We start from the raw sequence: 23,913 nt of genomic DNA on the forward strand, positions 1-23,913 counted from the left end.
ATATATCTGTCAGTACATCACATCCCTTGGTTCACCCTGCTAAAGGTTTAGCTCAAGGAAGTAAAATTTCAAAATATTTTTTCAAAATTTTTAAAAAATCAAATATATATAAATCAATGGAAGATTCAAAGGAAACAGCCAGTTGAGTAAAACGTACCTATTTAATTCCTTATCCTCATCAATCATCCTATGTAGCATATCAAGTTTTCCTTTAAGTTTAGTCCTAGCAGCTTCATTGTCTGCCAAGGCTTTCTCAGCTTTTTCCTTCTCTTTCTCCTTATAAATAATCTGTGGGAGAAAGGGTGAGTAACCAAGTTGAGAAAACCTAAATCACTAACACTCCCATAGGTAAAGGAGACAGAAAGGCCATGTACCAAACATTCACACATCCAAATATTACTGCAGCAGATCCATATTTTGCCTATGAAGAAAGGAAGGAAAACTGGAACACAGCAGCATTTTAATATGCAGGAAAATATGTAGCATTGCTCTGATACAACAAGAGTAAAGTCTTCCACTTACATTTGCCCAAGCCAATTCATGCCGTAGGTCCTGAAGCTTTTTTTTCTTTTCTCTGATGGATACACTGAACTCATAGTGGGATCGCTGTTCGTCGACCTCCTTCTCCAGATCAGGGAGGGCCTGGAAGGATGGAAATGCCTCAAAACCAAATATTGATGATAAGTAAACTTTACACATCCCTAACCACACAGGCAATCCCCACACTGAAGCTTCAAAAAGAAACTAGAGCCATTCAGTGATCACAAATTGCCAAAGACACATACTTTAAACGAAAATCCTACAGCATATGCCCTAAGTCTGCACTCTGCAATTATAGCTATAAATAAATCATATGAGAGAACATGAGTTACTCACCTTTCTTCGACTCTCAATAATTTTCAATGAGCTCTTGATGCTGTTTTCCAACTCAATATAATTGTCTTGCATTTGTTGCAGCTGTGTTGCCTTCAGGAAAAACTTGAAGAGTTGTTTTGGATCCTGAAAATAGTGTAAAATATTTCCTATATTTCACAAAAAAATTCACTTGTACTTTATTTATTTTATATTCTATTGCCCTGTTCCTTTACACCTTACATGACACATTCCTCTGAATTATTATTCCACAAACTTAGTTTTGACTTTGACACCATATGTAAATTGAGCACTCTCCCTTGTCATACTTTCGTGCAACTTGTAGCCTATACTTTTTATTTACTGTTATTTATAGAAGAGGCAGCTCAAGGGCAAAACAATGATTTGAGTGAAAAAAAGCCTGCTGGCACTGTTCCAACAAGTATACGTGTACCTAGAATACCCAAAAGAGGGTCAAAATCAGATGGAGAGGTGTCTTGAAAGTGTTAAGGTCATAGGCAGGAGAAAATACAAAAGATGCTCCAGAATTTATCACTGAAAGGAATGAAAGAATGAAGATGTTGGTTAACTCTTGTACAAGGGATTTGGATTGCACAAGAATGAGCTAGAGTGCAAAAAAACTGACTAATTCAGAGTAAAGTACCACATCTGCTGTCTCATCTACCATCACTGCCTTGAACTTCCTTCAATATCTCTGCTGACCCTCTCAACATTTCACCTTCATCTTTCAAAGCTTAAAATACCAGGCTACTTACCATTGTATTGAGGAATGATCGGGACATGTCCTGATTTAGTACAGTGACTGGGTTGTCCACTTGCAGGTTATAATGCTCCAACATCCTTCCCAAATCTTCCTTCCTTGTAGATACCAACTGTCCTGTAGCCCATTTGTAATTGCATCCACATAAATAATGATACTAGTAATGAAGGCATGTACACTTAACAGTGTCACACCACCTCATTGCCAACACAATGTAATGGGCCCCTCCCAACACTACATTGTTGCGCTGTACTAATGTTACTATGACTAAGAGTTGCATATAGTTCTGTAATTTCATGCACTGGTTACAGGAGGCTAAACAGTAAACAATGTAACTGATATGATCAATCAATAATATTTTTACATGGAAATGTCGTCACACACATCATAAAGAGAGTGATGCTGATTCAAACTTGTCTGTGACGAGCAAAGAATGTTGTAGGGAGTACAGTGAAGGAAGTTTGAGCAGTGACAGTGAAAATAACTATCATTATAATAATCATAAAAGGGATAAAACTTTTGTCTCAGAGAGTAAACTGAAGACATTATAGGGAGCATGTTTATGTATCAGATATTGAAGGACCATCCAGTAATGATGAATTAAGCAACTCCAGAGATGGTTATGAGGGAGTGTCTGGATAGAGAAAGTTGGAAGCTCTTCTGCCGTGGCCATCCCCCGGTGGGAGCTCCTAGGAGCAGGCGTCGATGAAATGATGATGATGATGATGATGATGTTATGACTATTGTGTTGCACATCAGTGAAACAGCAAATGATGACAGTAAAAGTATCAGTAAACAGATAGTGGCAATGTGGGTCATAACAGTAGCTAATCATAATAATAGCAACAATAATAAACAAGACAAAAATGCCTGCTGCCTCCACTTGCTACACAACAGACGTGACACTCAAGCAAAGTGTAAACAAAGCAGGCCAAGCTGAAAAGTAGTTTTTTTTCTTTCTAAGTGCTACCTGTAATGCCTGTAGGCCCTCTGGAAGGGCCTCTTGGACAGCCCTGAATATTGGAATGGGAACAGTGCTCTTAATGGGTATGGGGGACCCAGACACTTCCTGATAGGCTATATTAAACACTCAATGTAGTCTGAACATTTAGTGCACTGAACCAATTGTAATTTGCTGCTACTGGTTGACTGTGTTTATTAATAGGACACTCTCACCCAGGCACCTCCATGGAGCAGTGACTAATGTGCCTGGCTACAAATCCGTGGGCCCAGGTTCGAATCCCAGCCTGAGCAGTTGACGTGCAGCTTACATAGCTGTTCGTCCTCCCTTTTGGGCTGGTCAATAAATGGATACCTGGAGAAATCCATAAAAGGTAAACTGTGGCATTCCTTGACTCACACTAGCTGTGTCCCGGGATAATGGATTCTTCCCATCACAGGCTCAAAGGGCAAATGTGATGGAGATGAGCCACATACAGTTGTTAGAATAATACTTTTTACAGCTCCCTAGGACATGTCAAAACACAGCTTTTGGAAAACTGTTAGCTATTCACAAGATAGGTATAGTGTATCAGTTATAGTTACCATTGGCAGATTTGAGTCTATATGTTCCACCTCCTGATGCCAAAATCTTGCGCTCCACTATGATGGTCCTCCCATAAACATCAGGCTTGAAAGGATACTTTCCACAGTTTCTAAGAGCTATTTCTATGATAGCTACCTGCTTACCATGCTTCACCAATTCTGAAAAAAAAGAAAAGAAAAAAAAAAAAAACCCTGCTAAGTGTATGTTTCCAAAATAAAATAAATACATTAATAAATAATAAGAACATCGACACAATGAGTACAATGAATGTTACAATATGCAGATTTTTTACCATCATGAGAAAACATCAATAAGGAGAGCTAAAAGAAAAATAAACTGCACCCTACAAATTATCCAATTACAATTTTTTTTTCATTTTTGAGCTTTAAGATTAAATCATCCTTGAGAAATGAACAAGAGATGGATTAAACAAAACACACAAATGGAAAGATATAAAGTAACAAACATGGCTGTGATGTTGGAGTCAGAGTCATGAGTCTGTGTCAAGATGTTGCTATTGGGTGCTATGAAGGTGTGCTTAACAGCAAGGATATGATGAAAATTACCATGCTGATTGCAATAAAAACAATGATGCTAAGAATCTCTGCTTCACAATCATTAAACAAGTGAACAAATGGTGAAGCTCAAATCCTTTTACATCTTGTGCATAAAAATAAACTCTTACTAGTGAAGTCTGTGAAAAATCAAAGCTTGAATACTATATTATTCACCTTTCATACTCCTTCCTCGGTTGGTGAAGCGCGCCCCGCCACCAAGACCAACCACCAAGGCAGTGAGGATGGCACTCTTTCCACTCCCATTTCTTCCCTGGTATGGGGTGAGAAAGATAATCAATGAAACAACATGAAATGAGTGACTGCCTTATGCTTCTCAATGGAGCCATTACTATAGTCTGTTCACTTAAGCTAGATTCCTGGCGCCTAGGCAGGTTGGTAAGCTTGCAGCTGATTGGCTGCTCCGCACTCCCGCTAACACTCATGTCGGACCACTTCTTGCATGCTCGAGTGAGACATGTTTCTATATTATATGCCATAGCTCACCTCATATACGAGCTAGCCAGCTTTGGTTGAGACCATCACTCAGCAGTGACTGGAGAATCAAGATGTATTTTAAAAACTCGACAAAACAAATAAGAAAATGTTATTACGATGAGCTGAACCGTGAAGATGTTAAAAAAATGTTTATAACATGTTTAACTTATGCTCGCTGTTTTCAGCAGTTGTTCACTGACTGCAGAAATATGTTATTACATTACATAGGAAAATCTCTCGTGAACACGATAGTGTGATCAGAATGCAGTTAGAGCTCTACGTATTGAAAACACAGAGTTATTTATAGCAACATTTCACTCGCCCCAACCATCACGGCGCGAGACAAGCTGTATGATGATGTTAAAAAAAATGAGTGTCACGCGCGCCGTGATGGTTGCGGCCAGTGACATGTTGCTATAAACAACCCTGTGTTTTCAATATGTGGAGCTTTATCTGCATTCTGATCACACTATCGTGTTCATGAGAGATTTTTCTACATAACATAATAATATATTTCTGCAGTCAATAAACAACTGTTTAAATTAGTGAGCATAATTAAAACATGTTATAAACATTTTTTAACATAGTCACGGTTCAACTCATCGTAATACCATTTTCTTTTTTGTTTTGTTGAGTTTTTACAATACATCTTGATTCTCCAGTCACTGCAGTCTGATGGTGTCAACCAAAACTGGCTAGCTCATATGTGAGGTGAGCTATGGCATATACTAAAGAAACATGTCTCACTCGAGCATGGAAGATGTGGTCCGACATGAGCGTTAGCGGGAGAGCGGAGCAGCCAATCAGCTGCAAGCTTACCAACCTGCCTAGATGCCAGGAATCTAGCTCAAGTGAACAGACTATAGTAGGTAAGGTATACAAATATGATCATTCAGTAGATAATAAAATAAAAAGTAATCCCTAACTATTAACCTTTATAAATTATACTATTCTAGTTGATCTTGGCTATATTAACCTCCTGTAAGTCCAGACCTCTAAACACCTGAAAATAGGACAATATACTTGCAGCAAAGTTCACACTAACCTGCACAAAGTTGATGCTTGGAGAAAATTCAAAGTTGAGGTGATCATGGCACATGAAATTCTTGACAGTAATCCACTCAAGAATCCCACATTTCTCAGAAGCATTATCTGGCTGAAAATCATAAGTACATTTCAGTGAAAATGAAGTAGAGTACTCTTTGTATGCACACCTCACCTGCTCGCAAGTCATTTTGCTGTAAGAAGCCAGTATGGGTTGAGCACGTGCATTTACTACAACATTATTCAATTGGGCTATCTACTTGATTTAGCTGACCACAGAATAAACTTTGAATAAATGTGTGTGTGTGTGTGTGTGTAATAATAATAATAATCACAACAATAAATTATTAATTTAGCTCTTGACAGCCTTTCAGCTGATCATTTCCATGATACAAATACAAGCATAAAATTAAATGAGTTACAGAAGGGTCTGGGAGGTTGGAAGAGATGGGGGTGGGTCTAGGTGGAGTGTAATGCATTAGGTCAGATCAAGAGTGGGCAGAATCATGGATAACAGGGTCAAATCTTGGGGTCCTGTGATTTTAGGTGATGAGGTGTACATGAAGGCAGGTTGTTAGGTAGCTCAGATCAAGTCACTATGCCCGGCACAATAAAGGTACTCTGTGAAATGCTTCCTGTGACATCAAATGGTTTCTTAGCAATTTGGCTGCTGTTATATTAGATATCTTGAGTATGTGTGTAACAGCAAAGGGGGTGGATTAAGGATTGGCTGAATGGGTGCTGCATGGTGCTCTGAGATGGGTTGGAGATGTGATGAGAATGAATGAGGATGGCTTTGTAAAGAGTATATGAGGGCAGAAATGGGGGAGAGGGTGTCAGTTAACCCTTTGGCTGCGGTACTCGACTATAGTCGCCGGGAGTGATTGCGCCAGGTTGCGAAAGTCGACTATAGTCACCGTCGGTATAAAAATGTTTACCATTTAGATTATTGATCCGTTTTCATCTAAAAGTACACACAGAAAGCCACAGGTCGATAGCTACAACTGTCTGCCAACGGCATAGGGAACAATAAACAAACAATGCTACAGCTGATCGGCGCCCACGTGTGTGATGAAGTTCTTGTATCACAACTTCCTTGTATTTCTGCTCATAACAGAGGTAAGTTTTATCAATCATATTATTGCATTTGTGTCATAAACAATGCCTGATTGTTATATAAGCATATATGATGTAAACAAATGAAGATGTATTAGTGTGACCTTGAATACAGACGTAAGGTTTTTAACTGGGCATTTAACTCTATGAAAAGCGCCATTTTACTAAAACAATATGTGCGCACACACAGATACTTATGTATAATGCATGTATACATGTCTCATTCTCTTTTTCACTCTCCTTCTCTCTCATTTTACAAAACCTAGGCTAGACAAGTCTCTTTTATATTGTAAGTCTCTTTTATATTATTTATGTCCTAGGCTAGACTAGGCTGATTATAATTGTTGTCTCTTTCTTGTATGCATGTTCCTTGGGCTAGACTAGGATGGTGATAACTATTGTCTCTTGCATATATGTACGATGTCCTTTTAATTACATAAGAACATAAGAACACAGGAGTCTGCAAGAGGCCGGTAGGCCTGTACGAGGCAGCTCCTTTGACCCTAAGCTCCCGTGTATCTAACCCCACCTAATATCGCTGTCCATGAATTTATCTAGTCTATTTTTGAATGTGACAATTGTATTGCCACTCACCACATGACTGCTAAGCCTATTCCACTCATCCACCACCCTGTTAGTAAACCAATTTTTCCCTATGTCCCTGTTGAATCTGAATTTATCCAGTTTAAACCCATTACTTCGTGTCCTACCCGGTTCTCTTACCAACAAAACCTTATGAATGTCTCCCTTATTAAAGCCCTTCATCCATTTATAAACCTTGATCATGTCTCCACGCACCCTTCGCCTTTCTAGAGAATGCAAGTTTAACTGTTTGAGTCTTTCCTCGTATGGCAAGTTTCTCAACCCCTGAATCATCTTAGTCATCCTCCTCTGCACCGATTCTAACATTTTGATATCCATTCTATAGTAGGGTGACCAGAACTGAACCGCATAGTCAAGATGAGGTCTAACTAATGCTAAATATAGTTTGAGGAAGACTTCGGGGCTTCTGTTGCTTACGCTCCTTGAAATAAATCCCAGTACCCTATTAGCTCGATTTCTAGCACATATACATATATTTGTTTTCAAGATTACCATGGAATAAGCAAGGAAGATGACTAAATTTCTGAAGACAGATGAAAAAATTCAAAGAACATTTGAAGAACTAAGAGCATCAGACAGTGAAAATGAAGATGAAATGTCTGAGGAAAAAACTGATGTCTGGCTGGATGAGGCTGAGGATGACTTCAATGATAATAGTGTAGAGTTAGAAGAGGAGGATACTGTTGCTCCCTCCACCAAGATTCCTTCAAGTAAGGAGCATGTGAACATGATTTGGCATAAAGTGTTACTTCAGAGAGCCCCACTGAATTACAGAACATGATATATTTCACAGATAATCATGGAAGGGAAGGTATTGAAAATCTCTCACCCTATCAATGTTTATAAAACTGTTTCCTGAAGAAATTTTTGAGCTATATTTTTCTATATATGGTACATTGTTGCAATTTATATGTCTGATGAATTGAATTTTATAGGATATAATTTCAGAATATTTTTTTCATATAATAAATGCTATGTGGTAAGAAATTTGTTTGATTTTCCGTCTTTCCTCCAAGGAAATTTTACATAAATGGTGCCAACTTTATATCAATAAAAAAAGGTTTTGCACTGAGTAAAGTGTCACAATATGGCAGCAACACCAATTTACAAGCCTTTTCTTTAGTCTAAGTCCCCAAAAAATGAAGTGAATGAAGTATTTTACATTTTAGCATGATATATTTTATAATTTTTTTTGCCAGTTTTGTAACAAATTTGGACTTTTTTCAAAACTTTACACATTTTCTAAGAAAAATAAATGTCATTTATGAAAAAGGTAAGGTCTTTTCTCGATGTACAAATCATATAAAGCCAATTGGTTCATTTTCTTTTTTTGAGGGTATATGACGCAACCTTGAAAAAACCCAAAAATGCCCTACCGCAGCCAAAGGGTTAAATTGATTAATAGGGTGGATGATAACTGAAGAGTTGGTAGGCAAGGGATCAAGTGAACTGAGAGGGAGTGCAAGAACAGGAAAAGTTAGGCTGCATGAGCCCTCCCTCAGGTGAGTGTAAACAGGATGCAGCCCTAAGGTCCAGCAACAGAATATGAAACTATTTTTCATGTTTACCACAACTCCACGTGATAAGGCTGTGGTCAGAGTACTATCCTCTTCAACGGAGTCGCCTAAGGAATTGTTGTTGTGCTCCTGCGTCCGACGTCTCTTGGTTGTCCTGGGGCCATTTCTCTCCGGCTCTGGTGTGTCCTCACCAGACATCTAGCACAGACAAGGAAAAAAGTATTTTTGCAATAATGGTTTTAGATTATTTTTATTTAAGTGTATTCATAAACATGAGTATTGTTTTGAGGAGTGTTCTTCAAGACAAAAAAGTATAGTTATCAGGTAGAGCATTTCAGATAACAAAAGAGGTTGCCTGATGATCTTGAATGTTAATCATACGACGGAAAAAATTCATTCACTTGTAGTACGGCGACTAAGCCTGATGAGCGAGCCTCCCATAACTCCCTCTGCCAGGGGGGTACCTCTTTGGCCAACTGGTTAAAGAGTGGCTCTCCCATCTTGCTGGTTGCGGGTTCGATCCCCAGCGCCGGCAAAACTTTTCCTTGTCTGGATTAATTTCTTGTGTGTTTCGTTACATGCAGTGGTCGTGTATAAATATAGTAAACAGAAAATTTCTGGCATTTCACTGGTGGCAAGGCAGTGGGCATCCTCTCCTGTGATTCTGTTGTGTCTCCCCGGTAGAGTGATGGCCCATGCTCTCCGAAGTTCATAAAAAATGGGAAATCTCAACACACACAAATTAATCTACATAGGAAGGGGAGCCGTGTAGTGAGGCGACTAAGCCTGATGGGCGATACTCCCATAACTTCCTCTGCCAGGGGAGTACCTCTTTGGCCGACTGGTTAAGGAGTGGCTCTCCTGTCTCGCCGGTCACTGGTTTGATCCCCGGCACCGGCAAATTTTTCCTTGTCTGGATTAATTTCTTGTGTGTTTCATTACACGCAGTGGTCGTGTTGGAGCATAGTAAAGAGAATATTCTGGTATTTCACATGCAGTGGTCGTGTGGAAGTGTAGTACAGAGAAATTCTGGCATTTCACACCTAACATATAGGTGTGATATATTGGACATAATGATTTGTAAGCATCCATTAAACATAACATACCCTTGAGCTGAGGGGAGTACCATATAATTGATACATTCTGTTGAAAATCAATCTAAATAACATCTAAATTGTATACATAACCATATCCTACCCTGTATGTATTACAACCTAACTGAGCCTATTGCCAAGAGGAGGCAGGCAGGCTGTACTCCCTTTACCCTCAATACTAACATAATTATTATTTTTTAAGCATTTGTTATAGGAACTAACCAGAATTTACCTTCTCAACCTACACCCAACCCAAATAATGATGGCAACCTACACCCAACCCAAATGATAGTAACCTACACCCAACCCAAATGATGGCAACCTGCACCCAACCCAAATGATGGCACCCAACCCAAATGAAAGCAACCTACACCCAACCCAAATGATAGCAACCTACACCCAACCCAAATAATGATGGCAGGACTTTGTCTCTACCCGTGAGCCTCCCTTATCCACAGCCAACCAGAGGCCTTATTATTTTACTTCTTCTTTTGACCTGTCCCGCTTTGTATCGCTTCTCAAGTCCTCCTCGTCATCCTGTGCACCAGCCAGGGTACCTCCTGCAGCCTCTATAATGCTCGAAATGTGTCCATGGTGGTCAAAAAGGTCAAAAAGACTTACCTTGCCCATCGACTATGGCGCCTTTTCCGTGGATGGTCTTGAACTTGATCTTGATATCACAGGAGTTGCCAACTTTGTCTTGGTCTTGTTGATGGTATTTAGGCTTTATATATTTAGCTTAACTTTTCGTATTGTATTAAAATGATCAAATTAATGTAATAATAATCTGACCATCTAACTTCTGTAAAGAAGTAACAAGAAGGACCTAAAAAGCGATAAAAAGAAGAACAGCTCAAAAGAAGAAGAAGAAGAAGGTCAGACGATGGTGAGGGCAGCAGACGATGTAATACCAGTATTGATCAGATGATATACATAGTCTTTTCAGTACTGAAGAAGGCAGACATAACGCTCCCTTTCGTTATATATGCACTAATCCCTGGCATCAGTGTGCTGGGAGCAAGGAAACTATACACATATTTTCTTCTTGGTGGGGGCGTGTGGCATGGAGGCTCGAGAATTTGCCAGATTTTTGTATTTACCGGTTTTTTACACTTATGTATTACCAAGAAATACCAATAATTAGCCATTTTTACGATAACTATATTTAAAAGGCAGTTATTGGGTTGAAGAAGATAGTTTCTGGGCCAGAAATCGGTAAATATAAGAGGCTGAGTATGATAAACTGACAACGTTGCTTTGGACCCGAGGAAGGCCGAGCGAGGCCGAATGATGACCGGTCACTGTGCCAAGTCTAGGGAAAATACTCTAACTTAGGGATCCTCTGTGTCCAGAGGGAAAAAAAGGGCAAATCGGAATCATATGCTTGTAGTTAGTTGTAATTAGGTAGACAGACCGGTAGATAAATGATAATGATGACACTACTAGCCCTACTATTATACTACTACCACTACTACTAGGCTACTACAAACTATAACTACTACTATCGTACTATAAATATACTACTACTACGTACTAGGCCTACTAGTATTACTACTTCTGCTACTACTACTACTACTACTACTACTACTACTACTACTACAGGATGAGGAGGAACAATAGCTACAAAACGATATAAAAGCGGAAGAAGACGACAAAAGGGATGGGGCAAGGCCTTGGATGGGGGCCGTAATAAGACGATCGAAGAAGGAAAAGCAAATTCGAATTAAGGAAGAAGGCAGAAGAAAGGAACAGGCGGAGGCGGAGGACATACGAAGCGGTACAAGAACAACGAGAAAAAACAAGAAGAGGAGAAAGAAGGGAATGCAAACTGAAGAAGGCAGAGCGCAGAAAAAGTTAAAGGATCAAGAGAACATTTTTTTACGGAAAAAGAAGCAGCTCAAGGGCATAAAAAAGTGTAAAAATAAAAGACTTCTAAACGCACTCTTCCTAAAAAAAAGGCAAAAATAAAAAGTGGCCATAAGAGAGGTTAGTTTCGGGTGTAGATCGAGCTAACATGTCTTGATACTCTCCTCTTGAAAGGCTGTTCCAGAGTTTACCACTGAAGGGAATGGTAAAATGAAGATGCTGGATAACTCTTGCATAAGGGGTTTGGACATTATATAGGGATAAACTATGTAATGCGGCGACTAAGCCTGATGGGCGAGCCTCCCATAACTCACTCTGCGATGGGGGAACCTCTCTGGCCGACTGGTTTCTCCTGTATAAGGACAGCATCTGTGCGGGGAAGAACTGGCGTAGACAATACAGAACGGCTAACTTCGAGGCTGATTTAACGATAGAAGAGATGTGAAGTTTCCAGTTAAGAATTTTAGTTAATTAAGAGAATATAGACCGATAATATTTAGTATAGAAGAATGTGACAGCTGCATAAGTACGTGTTGTCGAAGAATAGGGGACAGATGTTTTGAAGATTGTGTGGAGTTGATAGGTGGAGATATTGAGTTTTTGAGGCATTAAAAGACACCGGCCGGGTTCCTTTTGCCCCAATCGGATCGAAATAAGAGCAAGATCTGATGTCAAACGTTCAGCAGCCTCGAATCCAGCCTTATGTTATAATTATAATGTTGAATAATGCAGAGTAGAGTCATCAACATAAAGATGGATAGGACAGTTTGTTATTGAAAGATCAATGAACAACAGAAGCGACTCAAAGCGACAAAGAAAATAGAAGCGGAGGAAGAAAGCATTTTTTTTTAGAAAGAGAAGATTGGGGAAGAGAAGAAGAGGGGGGGGGGGAGAAGGTAAAGTAGGAAGATATAAAATTATAGTAGGAGAGTTAGAAATGGCGGGCAGAAGAAGGCACAGGGAAGGTCTAGGGAAGTGTAGGCCGGCGAGTCTTGGCACCAGGGATGGTCTAGGGATAAATGTCTAGGGTAGTGCAGGCCGGCGAGTCTTGGCAGCCCTGCACCTTCAACCTCTACCACTCGATCAGTCCCTCCACCACCGCCATGTTGGGAGCCGTCTCTCGGGCCTGTTCTTCCGTGCTGAGGGTGGCCAAGCCCGCCATCGCCGCCAACAACCTCCAGCATGTAACCGGCAGAACCCTCCCCACCCTGTTCCCGGCACGTAAGTATATCGGGGAGCGAGGAATCAGCGTAATGGCGAGGCTTTTGTGATGTCTCTTCGGGGAAGCCGGTCATGGGGGAGGAATATGGCTGCCGGCTTTTTGTATATTGCTTTTTATTATTACACAGGTATTGCTCGAGCCGAAGACATGCTTGCAGGTTCCCCAGGGATAACGAGAGGTGTATGTGTGGTGTTGACGAGGTGGAAGACATTGCGACTGGGGTTGTATTAGCAGATCAGCTGATGTGGCCGCCATGTTGTGACCGGTTCACCACCTCCACCTCCAGGCACTGCCGGTGGAGGGTGCCACTGCCTATTTCTCCCTTCACTGCCCTGCCACTTCCTTGCCTCCGTTGTGCCTTACGTTATTTCCCTTTACTCCCATATTCTGCTACCGCCTATTTATCCCTTCACTGCCCTGCCACTTCCTTGCCTTGTTTCCCTTTACTCATTCTGCCACTGCCCTTTTCTCCCTCCACTGCCCTGCCACATCCTTGCCTCCGTTGTCCTGCCTTTATTTCCCTTTACTCCCATATTCTGCCGCTGCCTTTTCTTATTTTTTCCTCACTTGTCCTGCCTTACTATAATACTATTACTACTACTTGCATAACATCACCCATCTCACAGCATAGAACACCCTGTTGCTGTATGAAGTCTCCGTGCCCATACAACGCATTGCCGTACTGCTTCGCTGTCGCTTAACATTGTTTCTTGTCTGGTCCCCCTTATTCTGCCATTGTCTGCCTTATTCTCATTATTCTGCCTCTGTCTGGTCCCCCTTATTCTGCTATTGTCTGCCTTATTCTCATTATTCTGCCTCTGTCTGGTCCCCCTTATTCTGCCATTGTCTGCCTTATTCTCATTATTCTGCCTCTGTCTGGTCCCCCTTATTCTGCCATTGTCTGCCTTATTCTCATTATTCTGCCTCTGTCTGGTCTCCCTTATTCTGCCTCTCGTCTGCCTTATCCCTTACTCCCTTATACTACCACGTCTCTGCCTCCTTTATTCTGCTACTTCTCTGCCTCCTGTATTCTACCTCTTGTCTGCCTTATTCTCCTTTACTCCCTTATTCTGCCACTTCTCTGCCTCCCTTATTCTGCTTTATTCTCCCTTATTCTGCCACATGTCTTCCTTCTCCCTTGTTCCCCTATTCTGCCACTTGTCCGCCTTCCTTATTTTCCCACAGCCCTTCCTCCTTTATTCTCTATTTCTGCCAATCCTGCACCTGCCCCCTGATTGGCAGAGGAAAGTTCACTGTTGTTGAGAACGTTGCTAAGAAATGTACAACTTTTTATATTCCTTGAACAATCATTGGGTTGAATTAATTGCATTTTTGCCTATCAGACTAGGGCTAAGCAAATCAAACTACCATAGGGAAGGCTTAGAAGCCAGTATCAAAGGGGCTATTGGTATTAAGTTAACCATCTTATTTTAACTGTGAAATGTATGATATGGGGATATTCCTCAAGAATTATTGATAAGACTTAATAGCTAATATCCAAAATTTAACCAGCAGCATGCACCTAATGCTGTTTGGATTTTGAGTAGGTAAATATTTTCCTAGGTTCCTTTAAATATGGAAAATTTAAAAGTAATACATACCTATAATTTTAATGGGAGTAACTTGAAACTCTTAATTTAATTTTCCTACTGTCTTGAAACATACAAGGAATTATTAAGCTTAGAAAGAGGAAATAAACTCTTGCCAGGAATTGAACTTGTGACCAATCAGATGAGAAGCCAAGTACCAAGTCAGAAAGAGGTACCCCACAGGGCCACAGTTAGGTGGAATGAGGGTGCCTTTCTGTGTCAGGTGGGTTACTATGCAAGTTTTCAATAGGAGAAATTTTTTTTGACCGAAAATTGAATCTGGAGAAATGAGATTGAACATTTGAAAAGATAATCGTAGGTTAAATATTATATTCAAGGGATGGAATACCTGTCTGTCCATCATAATCCTAAGGACAGTAACTTATTGCTGTAAATAAAATAAAAAATTCTTGCTAAGTGACTTGTTATTAAATGACTTAACCTGTATTCACAGAGCCCAAAGTCACTCACTGCACATTAATGTAACTCCCACCCCTAGGAAGGGTAAAGGGGAAGATAAGGCTTGTGCTATTGCTTCGTGACCTCAGTGCTCATCTATGTTTTTTAGCCTCTGGGGGATAAGAACTCATTACCTCGGGATGTAGGTCAGGTGCAAAATCTGGGTTACCAGTTTCCCCAGGTACCCATGTATCTACCAATCTGAGAGGAAGGATGAATGGCTGGGTGGGCTGCCTGCTAGGATTTGAATCCAGACCTGCAAATTTGTAGCTAACCAAGCAGTTTAATGCCAAGCAGCTTGGCATAAATATTTGGATTGTTAAACTATCCCCACTCAATTAGTAAAGAATTTTTGATAAACTTAACCCCTTCACTCCGGCAACGTCGGCGTCCGACGGTGTCACCGTTAGTCCTCTTCTAAACCTCTTAATCCTGTTCCATTTTCTCTTAATCCTCTTATAAACCTCTTAAGAGGAAATGGAAGAGGATTAAGAGGAATTTAGAGGGGGATTGAGGTTTAGAAGAGGATTAATCCCCTTCAATTTCCTCTTGACCCTTTCCATACTGTGATGCTGACGTCTGCATCACCGATGGAAAGGGTTAAGAACCCTAGTGGATAGTAACATTGCAATATAAATGTGACTGCTAGACCAAGACCACACTACTTGCATAATACTCACTTAACATTCTGGATCTTGGAACCAAATTCCATTTGATCCATGTTATAATGGTGGAACTTTTTCCAAGAAACATCACCCAACTTCTTGAGCTAGGTTTGCCTATGAGCGTATGCATGTTATGATGGATTTGCACAACAAAATGTTGCTTAGTGTACTTTTTTTTTTTTTTTTTGAGAAATAAACCAACCCATTCATAAGCAAGGTTAGCCTGTGTATCATCACTGCCAGGCACCATATATAACATGCTGATAAAACTAGATAAATAGAATGTGAGACCTAAGTAGGGTATAAAAACAAAGGAAAGGGGGCATGGAATGACTACATAATTACAGGTAACTCTTGATTTATGCGAGTTTGTTTTACGCGTTTTTGAAATAAATTTTTAATTTACAAGTTTTTTCCACTTATATGCGATATTTTATGGAGTGGCCACCATATGTCTCACGCAACTGGACTCACACGGCGCCGCGGCCACACAGCTAAGCTCAGTTCTTCCTGCGCGCCACTTGAACAACAATACAGTACCCACGCTGCCACGCTACTCAACGATTCTCGCAACACCAGCCCGGCCGCCATTTGCATTGTTTGAAAACCACACAACTACACCCACACAACAAACAGCTGCATGCCGCGTGTCACCAGAACCGCGTGAATTGAGTCTTGCCTAGTTGTCTGTCATAACCTACGAGTGATGGTGGGAATAATATGCTTATTATGATATCAGAAGCTGTGCATCATCAGTATGTACGGGGATGTATTTCTCACAACATCAACCCGACCGCCATTTTCATTGCTTTACTCAAGGACACCTGTCAATTCAAGCAGTAAAGATTACACCTAAAATATATAAATTTAGGAAAACTGTACATTGTCAATGTTCTTTAACCTGTACATATTTCTGAGCATTTTAAGAACTTTTTTTTTTTTTTCAAAGCTTGGGGTGTGTGTTATACGCCGCAAAATATGGTATTTATTTTTCGACAGAAACCTACCTCTTGTTTGATTTACATTGTTTTTGATTTACGCGACCTCTTCAAGAATGCAATACTCGCGTAAATCGAGAGTTACCTGTACCTTTCAAATTTCACCAGTTCCATGGTGTAGTGATTCGCAAATATTTGATTTTGTATGGAGACCATGATGAAAAAAAAGGTTTTGCGTGGCAGACCTCTGTGTGGTGACTAATCCTGGCCAACTGAAGCAGTTTGGTGTAGCTCACGTCGTTTGTACAGTAAACATGAGATAATTGCAAACCTCCTTTCAGACCGCCAGTATGCTGCCAAGGCCGAGGCTGCCACCCAGACTGGCGTGGCCAACGGCAGGATTGTGGCAGTCATTGGTGCCGTGGTGGACGTACAGTTTGATGGAGAGCTGCCGCCCATCCTCAACTCCTTGGAGGTGGAGAACCGCTCCCCAAGGCTGGTGCTGGAGGTGGCCCAGCATCTGGGTGAGAATTGCCATGGTTTTCTGCTCATACATCATTCCTTACAGCTTGAAGTTCATAGGTTTTGTATGATTGTATTGATGACCCATTTGTTGTGCCTGACTTAATTATTTACTTGATGTTCATTTTAAGCTTACTGGTGCTGACAGTGTTGCTGTTGATAAATTATAAATCAGTTTACATAATGCACCTGAGGTTATTCCCATGAACAAGTCCTGCATGCTCATATTAGTGGAAGTTTTAGCCCCATGTGCATCTTACTGTTGCTTTTGATTTATTACATTATAACACAGATGCTTTAACCCATCAGAACCACAAAAGTTTTTCTCGGGTGATCCCCATAATGCAAAAGTCATCGAAAAATACACTTCAAAACTGAGAAAAAGTCATAAAAGATTTTTTATAGAAATTTTCTGGTGCACCCTGCTGTGAAATCCGTTTCTTTCTTGGTTGCCGCATTTGGCTGGACTTCCACGATTCCCCCAAAATTCCAACGTTTTACTGGTGTAACGTACAGGAAAATTTATTGAAGAAAAGTTGCTCATTTTATCGCAGTGTAGTCTGAAAAATATAGTTTATTATCTTTGACCTGGAAATTTACTGCCTACTGAGTGCCAAAGTTGCAGTGAAACTCCAAAAAATAATTTGTAGTTTTTCATTCTGGAATGAATATCATTGAATAAAAGTTGTAGAAAATCATCCGTATAACTCAACTGTGAAATCAGAATATGATTTGGACAGACTGTTTGGCTGGAATTCCATGGTTCCCGAAAAATTCCAACTTCCGCTTCTCACTCCTCTGAACACTCCTGTGAACAAGATATTGGTTCATCTAGAGCATCAGGTATATCAGTGAAGGTGTCATGACTACGCTCAGCATGCTCACATCGAGCAGAAACTAAAGGAAGACCGCCGAAACAGATCGGCTGAGGGAACATAATCGCACTGCAGACGCCATGATGCGTAGGCAGGAACTGTAGACTTTTTAGCACAGAGTCGTCTAAGGGACAAAAGAGGTGCTAGTTAGTCACTCAGCATCAACATATTCACAGTTACGTGTGGTGTTCAATTTCCAGAGAGCTTCTTGCTCTCTGACGCTAATGTCATGCTCATCGCCCACGTCAGAAAAAATTATATGCCGCTAGCGGCATAGGCGTCGTTAAGGGGTTAATCATCATGGTCACATTTCCAGCTCTTGGTCTCCTTCCTTAGGCATGTGTGTGGGGGAGTATAATGCAGGTTTACTCATGCGTGTGTGTGTGTGGGCATCCATCCATACATATCTATGTAAATATGCTCTTGACATTACAGGAGAGAACACTGTGCGTACCATTGCCATGGACGGTACCGAGGGTCTGGTGCGCGGCAATGCTGTGAGGGACACTGGAAGCCCCATCTCCATTCCCGTCGGGCCCGGAACATTGGGACGCATCATCAACGTTATTGGTAAATGATCATAGTCCCACATTATTTGTTGTAGAACTGATTTGTATGCGAAATGTGTTTGGGAATATTCAAATATGTGATATATTTGTTAATAATAACAGCAAGTAGTGACCACCAAGTATAAGGAGCTGGACTTTATGGTTCATTAATAAGTAACAAAAGAAACCTTATTAACGAACAGGAGAGCCTATTGATGAGCGTGGCCCCATCCCCACCGAGCACTTCTCTGCCATCCACGCTGAGGCTCCCGATTTCGTTGAGATGTCTGTGGAGCAAGAGATCCTGGTGACTGGCATCAAGGTGGTGGATCTTCTTGCCCCCTACTCCAAGGGTGGAAAGATTGGTAGGTGTGCCAGCACCACATAATCATCTCGATATCATATTTTTTGTGTGACTTGGAATATATCAAGGAGGGAGAGTAGAGTGTTCATTTGATTTGCACCACAGGTCTGTTTGGTGGAGCTGGTGTGGGCAAGACTGTACTGATCATGGAGCTGATCAACAATGTCGCCAAGGCTCACGGTGGTTACTCCGTGTTCGCTGGTGTTGGTGAGCGCACCCGTGAGGGCAACGACTTGTACCATGAAATGATTGAGTCAGGTGTCATTTCCCTGAAGGATGACACCTCCAAGGTATCGCTGGTGTACGGCCAGATGAACGAGCCCCCAGGTGCCCGTGCCCGTGTGGCCCTGACTGGCCTCACAGTCGCTGAGTACTTCCGTGATCAGGAGGGACAGGATGTGCTGCTCTTCATCGATAACATTTTCCGCTTCACCCAGGCTGGTTCTGAGGTGTCTGCCCTGTTGGGTCGTATTCCCTCTGCTGTGGGTTACCAGCCTACCCTGGCCACTGACATGGGTAGCATGCAGGAGCGTATCACCACCACCAAGAAGGGCTCCATCACCTCTGTGCAGGCCATCTACGTGCCTGCTGATGACTTGACTGACCCTGCCCCAGCCACCACCTTTGCTCACTTGGACGCCACCACTGTATTGTCTCGAGGCATTGCTGAGTTGGGCATTTACCCTGCTGTGGATCCTCTTGACTCCATCTCCCGTATCATGGACCCCAACATCATTGGCCACGAGCACTACAATGTTGCACGTTCTGTCCAGAAGATCCTCCAGGTCAGTACACATGCATAGGAACAAATTGAATGTCATCCCAAAGTTAAATTAATTTATTAAATTGTAATTTGGGTTGATTACTAAAACATAGAATTGACAAGTGGGTGTATATTTATATTTTCTTTACAGTTTTCTTATGATTTACTGAAAGCTATTCGTACTATGTTGAGAAGTGTCAAGTCTTATTGGATGTTCAAATACCATAGAGGGAGATGCCTTGTATATTTGCTAATACCCTACGTTGCATTACAGGACCACAAGTCCCTGCAGGATATCATTGCTATCTTGGGTATGGATGAACTGTCTGAGGAGGACAAGTTGACTGTGGCCCGTGCTCGTAAAATCCAGAAGTTCCTCTCCCAGCCTTTCCAGGTTGCTGAGGTCTTCACTGGCTATTCTGGAAAGTTCGTCTCTCTTGAAAAGACCATCGTTGTAAGTATAAAATATTCATTGGCACTGTATAGTAAGGTTTGTTATGTTAACTTTTTTGCATGGCAGTGACAAGTCTGCAGTACAGCTGATCACGGGCAGGCAGTTGTGAGATGTCCTTATTACGACAGTACTGTTACTTGGACCATTATTGGAAAGTAGCACTATTCAAGAGGGAGATGTGCTACTCTGATACAGAAGCTAGCACGCCTAGCTAGGAATCCACGGGTCTGAATTTAAATCCCGACCCTTGCAGTTGGTGTACAGCTCACCCAGCTGTTCCTCCTCCCTTTCAGGCCGGTCGATAAATGGGTAACTGGTAACCAAAATATCGCACTGGCCCTGTGTCCCAGGGTTATGGGTTATATGAAAATCTGTCCATTCAGAACAGAAAAAGGACATATGATATAATTTGCAGAGTATATAGAGGTCTGACTGAGGCTGAATTAGGGAGCAATGTTTTATGGTATATGACAGAGAAAGATTTAGGAGATGTGAATAATAGGCAATCACCAGATTTTATTAATGAAAAAGTAAGAAGCATTATAACTTGATTGTGAATGAGAGTAACCTTTGCATAAATCAGTGAGGAAATGGAAAAGATTATTACATCATTCATCACACCAACTGAAAGTACAGTAGTAGAGCCCACACTTGAAGAAGCATGCTTGGAAGATCAAGAAGGTATTAAGAGCAGCCACAAAATAGGTGCATGCAAAGCCAAGAGATTTTAGCTAAGAAGGAGACTTCAGGAGCTACAGTTACCATCACTAGAGGAGGGAATTTACAAACTGCAAATTTTTTAGCAATAATCTTATGATCCCACAAAAAAGAAAGGAGGACTGCATAACCATATGTGAATTTAGGTTTTGCACAGCCCTCAGATTACCCAGGATATTGACAGGAAGGCTCTTTCTCCAGGATACTTCACCTAGCATTCCTGAAGATGGTCAATTATGGCCTGCAATGTCACAAAAGTGATTGAACTGTCAAGCCAATATTGCTGCAAGATGCAGTTTGCATAATTCTAAAGTCTTAAGTTACTTATAGTTTAATAAAAAAATCCAAAGGGATACAAGACTTAAATGTTTTGCAGAGCTTCAAGGAGATCCTCGCCGGCAAGTATGACCACCTACCTGAAGCTGCGTTCTACATGCAGGGTGATATTCAGGATGTGCTGGACAAGGCAGATCAGCTTGCAGCCCAAGGAAGCTAAACAGGAACATAATATTTATGTACAGAGTGTTGCAACGTTCCATTAACCATACTAGGTGTCGAGCACTTAAGGAGAGAAGCTTAAGATAATGGCAAACCTCGGATATCCTATGGAGGATATTAGTGTTGTACAGATTCCAATGAAAATGTAAATTTATATAAATAAATGTTAAAATCAAAGTTAATTTGGCTCCCCTTTCATCCCAGTTGTCTTGCTGTCAACTGAAAGGGGTGAGTAGCATAGCTAAAGTTATGGCACCAAGTAACTAGACGTTCTCTGGTTACAGAGTGAGGACTAGACATGAAATGTGACCCTCTGCCAACCTCATTCCCATTGGTCTGTCTTGGAACTGGTATCTGCTTTTGTTCAGTGTTGCTTGTCCCATAGGGGATAGGCACATGGTTGTGTTGAGTATATCTTAGGTAAGGGGACTCATTTCAATGGGTGATATCCTCATATGACTTGTTCTCATTTTGAATACTTGAATTATTCGGGAAATAGGTAATACTACATTGCAGTGTTGCCCTTCAGCTTCCAAGGAATGCCTTGGCAAGAGAAATTCTTTATATGGGCCAGCAGCCCATTGACCATCCCTCCCCCTATCCAGCAGTACATGCACCAATATTTCCCTTGTCCACCAGTCCCTCTGGCATTCATCTCCTGTTCACAAGTCAGCTGTCCATCCATCATTGCTCCATTTGTCCATCAGTCCAGCCTTCATCCTGCCCCTATCCAGCAGTACCCCACTATGTGTATATATATGACTGCCAGCTATTGTTGGCTGATAGTCTAGTGGAAAGTTCTGCTTCACTTTCACTTGACTTGTTAATTGACCACGAGGACCATTACTACCGTAGCTCAACCCAAAACCCTAATATTTCTACTAGCAAGTGCTGCCATGTGCTCACCACCATTTCATCCAAAAATTATTTGAACCCGTCAACATGCTTATGGCCACCAAAACAGTAAGAGAATTAAAGACCATGAGGTCAACTGTGTCAGTAATTTGAAGCAGGACAAGTACAAGCAGGTAGCCTCTACTAGCCTGAGCCCAAGCACTTCACTGCTCACCAAGACATGAGACTCGGGATAGTAAAGATGGAGAGCACTTTGGTGGTGTGGATTGAAGACTAGACACAGCCAAATAAGTGGGCTATGTAAACTTGTTTCAATAAAAATACTACAAGAATAATATGTATGTACATTAATTTTCAAACTCATGCCAGGCATGGTCCTGCCTGCCAGGCATGGTCCTGCCTGCCAGGTGGTAGTACAAATATACGTATTGGGTTTTATCCTTGTTGTCCTCGACTTCTTGGCAACAACTGAAACTGTCAGCTCATAACTGTGGTTGGGTCTTCATGGTGGTCATATCACCATGCCTACATTCTGATCACTGCCACCACCTCTTCACATAATATTCCTTAACAAGCACCTGCTTCCCTAAGTAGGTCTAATATATTTCTCAGCGTGACAATGACTTGCACCCACACTAGGGTATCAAAAATACCCACTGGAAGTGAATGTTTATCACTGAGTTTATTAGTTTGCTCTCCTGTTTTACAATGTCACTGCAGTTTTGCAACCCAGCAAGGCTGTAGTGACAATAGAAATGTATATGCACACTTCCGTTACTGTACCTCGCATGACTGTTACGTCAGTTCAACATCTTTTTCAAAACTACATACAAATATAACATTGACAATAGGTATGTTGTAAAGATGACCTTGTGGGGTAACCCCCAAAGCCAGAGGCTTTTGAGGTAGCAGTGCGATGATTTGGGATATCTTCCCATCGTAACACTTGGGCCATCCACTTGCAACAGCTCAGTATTTACAATATAGAATCAGGAATCACTGAGGTCATAGACAGGATGCAATACTGTCAGAAGGAGTGATATAAAGAAACAATAATGGGAAAGTTAAGGGAGGGGGGTCTAGGAAAACTGCATTCTTTCTATCTTGCTGTAGGAAACAGCAGGGTTATGTTTTGTTGCTATAAAGATTGTGGGGCTAGTGAACCTTCGAATTAGTGAGTTCATGTCTTAGTGTCCCTCCCCTGTACCGTTCAACTTTGACAGTGATGTAGTGGCTGGATGTGTTTGTTGGCAACTCGTCACAGTCTGAATGCTGTGTTTATTTACAACGCTATTTCTGGTGTGCTGCATCCTGGAGATAGTGTGGGTAGACAGTACTCTGTTTAAGACACAAATGCCCTTTTTGAGGTCATGTTCACAGATGGGGCTGTGGACAATGATACTGCAGCCTGATGGTCCCTCTGATACTGGTATGCTGGATATCCCCTCCCAAGGTGCATGACTTTACATTTACATCTGTGTAGGCAATTGTGGTGGTTTACAGGTGTCTCATGGAACTCCTGCCTGAGTTCAGTGTCAGGTGTGTAAAGCCTTCCTCATCAACTCTTGAAAACGATATTAAGAGAATGGGAACTGCCCAAGGAGGGACTCTATGTAGCAAACTTGTTTTGAGAGGAAGGCTTCAAGATTAATACCATAGAAAGGATGACATCTAGCACACAGCCACCTCTTGTTGGTTTCTTTGTATCAGGGATGTTGTTTGGTAAAAAAAATCCGTCATCCTCGATGTCGAGGGACTGGAAGACCTGCAGGGGCAGCAATTTCTTTAATCCTTGCCTTTATGGTGATGAGTCCCTCCTCAGCTCTGGCACATTCCTATCTTGCCGAGGTGGTGCAACCCAGAATGATGCAGACAGTGGAGATCTGTATGGGTTCTAGATGCCTTGATCTTGTTTTTTTGGCATTAATAATGTTACTGGCATAAAGATCTATGAGTGATGATGTTATGATAGA

General features: G+C 41.4%; 2 protein-coding genes across 6 annotated transcripts in view; one reads left to right on the plus strand and one right to left on the minus strand.

Moving 5' to 3' along the window:
• Window positions 1–23,913, minus strand: part of LOC127008877 (structural maintenance of chromosomes protein 6-like) — a 74,432-nt gene that overhangs the window by 11,843 nt on the left and 38,676 nt on the right. The window contains exons 1-9 of one of the 5 annotated variants that reach the window (XM_050881315.1): window positions 10,227–10,370; window positions 8,563–8,709; window positions 5,277–5,387; window positions 3,911–4,007; window positions 3,179–3,337; window positions 1,629–1,750; window positions 877–999; window positions 523–642; window positions 158–288 (exon numbers count right to left, since the gene is read on the minus strand). In XM_050881315.1, the coding sequence (XP_050737272.1) occupies window positions 158–288; window positions 523–642; window positions 877–999; window positions 1,629–1,750; window positions 3,179–3,337; window positions 3,911–4,007; window positions 5,277–5,387; window positions 8,563–8,709; window positions 10,227–10,235 (1,019 nt within the window). In that variant the 5' untranslated portion in view covers window positions 10,236–10,370. Of the gene's footprint in view, window positions 1–157; window positions 289–522; window positions 643–876; window positions 1,000–1,628; window positions 1,751–3,178; window positions 3,338–3,910; window positions 4,008–5,276; window positions 5,388–8,562; window positions 8,710–10,226; window positions 10,371–23,913 lie in introns of those variants that run through there. The other 4 variants (XM_050881317.1, XM_050881316.1, XM_050881318.1 and 1 more) reach the window with 4 other exon arrangements.
• LOC127008879 (ATP synthase subunit beta, mitochondrial) lies at window positions 12,476–22,275 on the plus strand. Its single transcript, XM_050881321.1, has 7 exons — window positions 12,476–12,692; window positions 16,686–16,868; window positions 18,177–18,311; window positions 18,493–18,654; window positions 18,759–19,438; window positions 19,691–19,870; window positions 20,964–22,275. Exons 1-7 carry the CDS (start codon window positions 12,491–12,493, stop codon window positions 21,081–21,083), a joined length of 1,662 nt encoding a protein of 553 aa, XP_050737278.1. The 5' UTR covers window positions 12,476–12,490; the 3' UTR covers window positions 21,084–22,275.

The sequence above is a fragment of the Eriocheir sinensis genome, chromosome 39 (assembly GCF_024679095.1).
Source record: "Eriocheir sinensis breed Jianghai 21 chromosome 39, ASM2467909v1, whole genome shotgun sequence".
In the NCBI taxonomy this organism is placed as follows: Eukaryota; Metazoa; Arthropoda; class Malacostraca; order Decapoda; family Varunidae; genus Eriocheir; species Eriocheir sinensis.

Excerpts from the sequence above, each read along its gene's own strand:
- LOC127008879 (XM_050881321.1), top strand. The coding sequence starts at position 12,491 with ATGTCTAGGGTAGTGCAGGCCGGCGAGTCTTGGCAGCCCTGCACCTTC. Across the intron at positions 16,869-18,176 it reads GGAGGTGGCCCAGCATCTGG|GAGAGAACACTGTGCGTACC; the intron begins GTGAGAATTGCC and ends TTGACATTACAG. Across the intron at positions 19,871-20,963 it reads CTCTTGAAAAGACCATCGTT|AGCTTCAAGGAGATCCTCGC; the intron begins GTAAGTATAAAA and ends AATGTTTTGCAG.